Source organism: Bicyclus anynana, chromosome 9, assembly GCF_947172395.1.
Source record: "Bicyclus anynana chromosome 9, ilBicAnyn1.1, whole genome shotgun sequence".
Lineage (NCBI taxonomy): Eukaryota > Metazoa > Arthropoda > Insecta > Lepidoptera > Nymphalidae > Bicyclus > Bicyclus anynana.
In genome coordinates, this window is record NC_069091.1 from 9,784,240 (window position 1) to 9,791,487 (window position 7,248).

The window sequence follows — 7,248 nt, forward strand, 5'->3', positions numbered from 1 at the left end:
TCTAGTTTATAGAGTTCTTAATATAGAAATTACGTACGAGTATGCTTGAATGATTAAGACAGCAAACTCTAAAATTAATAATAAAATTTGAACGGAAATGAGAATAATTAACAAATAATTAGGTAGGTACCTATTATGTACCTAGGTACCTATACCAAACTATACATATTATTTAAATCACGCACACACTACTTACATTTTATGATTTTAGAAGAAGGGTAGGCGAGCTGGCAACGTCGCACGTTCCGTGATCCGTCGAGTCCAGGCGTCCACGAGAGTGCAAGAGTGAGTTTGGTTTTAAACCAAAACCAATACAATTTGATTAGCATCGTTTTATACAAAAAAAAAAGTTCATTTACTATTTACCAACACAGACGTTTTTCAATTGATTTTAGCTAAGTAAGTATATGAAATAATTAGGTAGGTATATCACATAAAACACATAAAAAAATGTTAACCATTTTTTAGGTAGGTACCTACTTGTATACCTAGATAAAATCAAGAAAATGTACTTATAATAAAATAATCATAAACACATATAGTTTAAAACTGAAAAAAAATGGTTTAATTGGGTTTTAAACGGGATTTTTATTTTAAATGGAATGGTCTAATTGGTCTTAAACCGGCCTTACATCTATAAATAGGTAAATTCTATAATGCGCAGCTTTCTAATACGTCTTTTATTCAAAGCTGACACGAAATTTGGCGCATAGTTTCCAATAAAACTTGGGTGGCTATCGATAGTACCTCAGAATACGAATGTTTAATAATCTGAGGTTAATACTTATCTAAACTTCCTACTTTAGGCTAAATGTAATATCACCTTTCTCTCTCTCCGTCTCAGTTCTTGTCTTCTCACTCTTCGACTCCGAAGTCCGAGTCTACTCTACTCTACTCTCTATAGGTAGGTATATTATACTCGGTTTGGTTCAAACTTCAAAAATCAATTGCACTAAAGAAAAGAGGAAAACATTACGTTTAGCCTTCGTTTAGCTCTACGATTCTATTAAAATAAAGTCCTAGCCGCCCTAGGCCTAGAGCTGCGCTGCGGAAGTGTGGAGTGTCACAGTGTGTCCACAGCGTTTCAGTGTGTCGCTTTTAGTTTCGAATTTCAATTCAATTCAATCAATGTTTTGTGAATAAAGGCTTGTGTATGAACATTGAACTGCGTGTTGTACTATTTTAATAAAAAAGTGAAATAAATTATGAGAAACAGAATTGTACACTGAATAATAATGTGTTGTGCTTCTAATAGTGAGAAAATGGTATATTTTCCTAAATAATCAAATGTTGGGTCGCCAATCCTATGATCAAATAATGTCGTGCTCCGTGCTCCAATCTTAATAATATATTAGGAGCCATTTACACATGGCGAAAAGTCACGTAGGCATTAATATTTTTTTCAATACGGAAGATTAAACAGCGTGTTATTTTCTTTTGTTGTGAAACGTTTAAATGAACATATAACAAACATGGATAGCAAAAATATACAAAAAAATGCCATGCAGAAGAGCGCCGAATTTACTTTCACTCCACCGCCCTTCGCCCCCATATTTGAGCCTACGGTCGAAGAATTCATGGATCCTCTGGGATACATCGCGAAAATTCGTCCTGTGGCGGAAAAGACTGGCATATGTAAAATAAAGCCTCCATCCTCCTGGCAGCCACCATTTTCGCTTGATGTCGATAAATTAAAATTCGTTCCACGAATTCAAAAAGTAAATGAGTTGGAAGCCATAACTCGCCTAAAACTATTGTTTCTGGAAAAAATATTGAAATTTTGGGATTTACAAGGCTCACCGCTAAAAATTCCCATGATTGAAAACAAAACACTAGATTTGTATTGTTTAAAATTTTGGGTGGATGAAGAAGGTGGGTTTGAAAATTGCAATAGTCCAAAGAAATGGCGAAAGATTGCTGCAATAATGGGCTACAGTCAGAGTGCAATTACAATGAATTTTCTTAGGAATAATTATGAAAAGATTCTTCTTCCATATGAAATATTTGAAAAGAGCAAAGCAGATATTTTAAAAACTGTAAAGAAGGGCGAACCTAAATCTGAAACTAAAATTGAAGGTGAAAATGGGCAAGAAATGTTTAAAGAGATATGCATAGAATCTATAAAAAAGGAGACTGACAAACCACATTCAAGTATCAAAAAAATGAAAACAGGCTCAGACATAAAACTGGATCCTGACTCTCCAAAAATAGATGCAGAAGAAGTAAAGCGCACTAGGGAGTTGAGAAGACTAGCATGCTACGGACCTGGCCCAAAAATGCCAGGCCTCAATGGTGAGGAGTTTGACATAACTAAGTCCCGAAAAAGACCTAGATATGATTTGGATCCTTTAGCAATATACATTTGTGCTATCTGCCAGAAAGATGATAGAGATCATCTGCTCTTAATATGCAATGGATGTTCAGATACTTACCACACATTTTGTCTAAAACCTCCATTGACTATGGTACCGGACGGTGACTGGCGGTGTCCGTGTTGTATTGCTGAAGAAGTTCACAAACCAGCTGAAGCCTTTGGATTTGCCCAGGCTGAAAGGGAATATACTTTACAGCAATTCGGAGAAATGGCAGATAAATTTAAATCTGACTACTTTGGGAAGTCTGGCCACTTAGTTCCTACAAACGTAGTAGAAAAAGAATTTTGGAGGATAATATCTTCTGTTGAAGAGGATGTAACTGTAGAATATGGTGCTGATCTGCATTCTATGGACCATGGCTCAGGATTTCCTACCAAGTCATCACTAAATTTATTTCCAGGCGATCAGGAATATGTAGATTCAGGTTGGAATTTAAATAACCTTCCTGTATTAGAGGGTTCTGTTTTAAGATTTATAAATGCAGACATATCTGGTATGACAGTGCCATGGATGTATGTAGGAATGTGTTTTTCTGCATTTTGTTGGCACAATGAAGATCACTGGAGCTATTCAATCAATTACTTGCATTGGGGTGAAGCTAAAACTTGGTATGGAGTGCCAGGTAGTGGAGCTGAGCTCCTAGAGAACGCTATGAAAGCGGCAGCCCCTGACCTCTTCAAATCACAGCCTGATTTGTTGCATCAACTAGTAACAATAATGAATCCAAACATATTGATGGCAGCAGGAGTGCCAATATACCGAATAGATCAAAATGCTGGAGAATATGTTGTAACATTTCCTAGAGCTTATCATGCAGGTTTCAATCAGGGTTACAACTTTGCAGAAGCTGTAAATTTTGCACCTCCTGATTGGCTTAAAATTGGACGTGATTGCATACTACATTACAAATACTTAAAAAGGTTCTGCGTTTTTTCACATGATGAGCTCATTTGCAAAATGGCATTGGAAGGTGATCGTTTAGATTTAGAGACAGCTTTAGAAACACAGAAAGAACTGGTTAATGCTACAGAAGAAGAAGGGCGGCTAAGATCTTTAATGTCAGAAAGAGGATTGAAAAATGTTCGTCGGACAGCATTTGAATTACTAGGTGATGATGAACGGCTGTGTGAAGTTTGTAAAACGACATGCTTTTTGTCCTCTGTCTCATGCTCAGAATGTAAGCACATGGCTTGCTTGCAACATGCACTCTCTGAACAGTTCTGTTCCTGCTCCTTAGAAAAGAAAACTTTATTTTATCGTTACGACATGGATGAATTACATATTATGTTGCAGACAATTGACTTCAGAGTGAACAGTTTTGACAAATGGATGACTGACACTAAAAATATTCTGTTGCCGACCGCACCTGACATTGGTAGACTTCAAAAATTCAAAGTTTTGGTTGACGAAGCAGAAGAGCTTAAAATACCCAAGTGTTCTCTTCTGACACAGCTGAAGGATGAATACTCAATAGCATCTAGAAATGCTGAAACAATTGTAATAGAACTAGACGACGACTGAAATAATGCTTATTTCAATTGACTGAGCATTAGTACAAAGTATGAAATTGATTTATTTTAATATGAATGTATGTGAGTGAAAGCGCTTGGTTATAAATAAATAATACAGTAATTCTTATGTCATCACAATTTATGGCAGCTTTATTAAAGTAATCAACTATTTCTGATTAGCATCAACATTTAATTATATGTATATATTGGAGATATATAACAATTTTTTATTGTATATTATGATGTTCTGAATTTGTAATATTTTCATCTAAAAATGAATGTGGTTATATATTTTAATATCAACATCTTACAGAACATATCCCACCGTTTGTTCTATATTTGTAGTTAAAAGCATGAAGCGATTAGGTTTATTTTAATATTCAATTTTTTAAATATGTAAAAATTTCAACATTTTACTTGTTTTTAAATTTGATCTCAAAAACTACCACTGTTAGAAAACAGTGCTATAACATGTTAGTCTTGTCAGACCTCTCTGATTTTTATGTTTTAGACACATTCTTGTTGCCTTGCCTGTTGCGTTGAGTTAAATTTCAATGTAAAAGGGCCTTAAGATGTGTGGTAGTCAAAATAATTTGAAGATAAATTTTATATAAAATGTACCATAGGAAACTGTTTATACAATATATTAAAACAATCTATATAACATTGCAGAGCTTCAAATATAACAGTTAGTAGGAACTCTATGAGTATAAACAAAGTTGGAACTGCAATTATTGTATGTATGTTGCCTCATTTTAAGGAATGCACTTCTTTATTCTAGTTTTGATATACAACATGGATTTCTTAATATCAAAAGTTAATAGGCAATTTGTAGGCAAGTGTATTCAATGGTAGGGCTACATCTTTGCTTTGCTCAAAATTGGGATTGCTGCTAAGCACTAGCCTTGAGTAGATATATGTAAAATTTCCAACTTATAGAAAGTTAAAGCATTTCCAACTTTGTTTAATAAAACTGATTTATTTGCTATCATTAATGAAAGTTTTATATTAGGTATATGTCATTGATAATTATATTGCAAAGCACATAACCATAAGTTAGTGCACTGGTCATATGAAAAGTATTAGTGAGTGTCGGTAAGAATACCTAGATTATATACTTGGGCCGCAAAAATGTCTTTTTTGTTATATTGTTTCATAATTTTTTTATAAAATGGTTGTTTAGCAAACCTTTAGTTGGAAAATTGTTATAATGCTCTTGGCCGAAGGTCCGGCAATAATAGTTACCCTCATCGGTTATTTTTTAGTGATAAGAAATAAATTACATATAACTAGCGAACCCCCGTGACTTCGTCCGCGTGGATATCAATGTAAACTTTCAATCCCTATTTCACCACTTTAAGGGTTGAATTTTAAAAGTTTTTGAATCACATTATATTTCGTATTTTTTCATGATTTATGAACAAATTTTAAAAACTGTAACTAAAAATGAAGGACTTTCCATACAAACTTTCAACCCCTATTTCACCCACTTCTCATTTTATTTTCGCAATAAAAAGTATCCTATAATCTTACGTATTATGGTCTTAAACCGTGCCAAGTTTCATTTGAATTAATTTAGTAGTTTCAGGGTGACGCCCGAATAACAAAAAACACGGACAGACAGACAAAAATCGAAAAAATATATTTTTAGCTTCAGTATTAATTGTTGATTTTATAATGCTCCCCAACAAAAATTTTCAAAATATCTTCAATGTAGATAATTGGATCTGCTACAGTTTTATTATAAGTATAGATATTCAGTGACACATTGCAAAAAGGGTGCCTAGGTAATTGCAGCCAGAGACTTGGTATTTGGTATGGTTTTTCAAACCAAATTTAGCAAACAATGATTTAAATACAGTTAAATTAAGCATAAAATAAGCTTTTTGGTTGTTGGTAGTTGGGTATATTCCTTTAACTAGTATACGATTTTTTTTAATTACTCATGAGGGAATTAAATCAATTTAATGATTTGATTTTTTGGAGGCAATTTTACTAGGCAACCTATTTGAATATTTTTTGTCATTTCATTCATTTATTTCTTATCCCAAATAAATTTTAGATGAGGCTATATATTTCTTATGCCAGATTTTATATAATCAGCAACTATATTAGGTATAATATTTTTTTCTTGCCCAACTACATGTTCAATTTTTTTTAATATATCAACTATAACAATACTAAATATGTAAGTCTGATGTGTTTTAATTGTGACCATTAATTATTAATTATTATTATTGGTGGACAATTTTTAGGTGAAAAATATATTTAGTTATATTTTTTACTATAAGACAAGTTATAACTCAATAAGACATTTGGATGTAAGTTAGTAATGTAATTTTTGATGAAGGACTAAAGTTTATTAGTCACTTGTGGCTACATCACAAGGAGGCTTTATGATGTTAGTTGATTGTGGATATATTACTTTAGAATCTTAGCCAGTATTCCTATTTATTGTGATTTGAAAAAAAAATACCATAACTTCTGTATTGCTGAACTATGTAATATACTTGAAAGTTTTATAAAAGAAAACAGTTGAAAATAAACCATTACATCAACATTTACAACATTATGAGGATGGGAGAGCACAATAATTTATTCTGGATTACTTCCTTAGGTAGATTTCTTATTGACAGTCCATGTTTAAATTAAGTAATGGTATTATATAGAAATTAGTCACACTCAGGATCTAAGTATAACTATAAATGTCAGACAGTGTAATAGCCTGACCTAATTTACATGTATATACCTACTTATGCCATTATTTGACTGACTCCTTATTATTTAGATATCATGTTAGTATAGTTGTTTTAAAAATAATTGACCGTTTTTATTTTAAATGCGTGTCATACGTATATAAGTACGTTACGTATACGTACGAAAAAAAATGTTAAACTCATGTGATTTTATTATCCATCGTTTTACCAGATTAGACCCGTACTTAGAGTTCATATGACGCGGCGTAAACCAAAAATCATTACTTCAATCAATTTATCAGTGAATTTATAGGTAGGTATTTTAAGTTTCGAATTCACCAAATTTTGTATTTTAGCATTGACAATAGATATTTTCAGGTTTCATGTAAAAATTGGTATATTCAAATTAAAAAAATATACAAAGTTAACAACATTTAAGTGAAATAGGTAATTAAGCACTCTTAGGCATTTAATTAGACGTACGAGTAAATGTAGCAGTTTTGTGTTTGTTGATATGAATGATGAAAATGTACCTAAATGATATGAACTTTTTTGTGTGAAATTCATGAAATGATTACAATTAAAATACTTAATAATAAAAATTTAGATTGAAGGCCTATTCTTTTATTTCTCAACCATGACTCTTGATGTTTAGTCATATGCTTT

The 7,248-nt window shown here is 32.3% G+C and overlaps 1 protein-coding gene across 1 annotated transcript; it reads left to right on the top strand.

Annotated features, from left to right (window-relative positions):
* Nucleotides 1–887: 887 nt before the first annotated feature.
* Nucleotides 888–7,195, top strand: LOC112044876 (lysine-specific demethylase lid-like). Its single transcript, XM_024080863.2, has one exon. The coding sequence runs from the start codon at nucleotides 1,473–1,475 to the stop codon at nucleotides 3,894–3,896; it is 2,424 nt and encodes an 807-aa protein (XP_023936631.2). The 5' UTR covers nucleotides 888–1,472; the 3' UTR covers nucleotides 3,897–7,195.
* The last annotated feature ends 53 nt before the right edge of the window (nucleotides 7,196–7,248 follow it).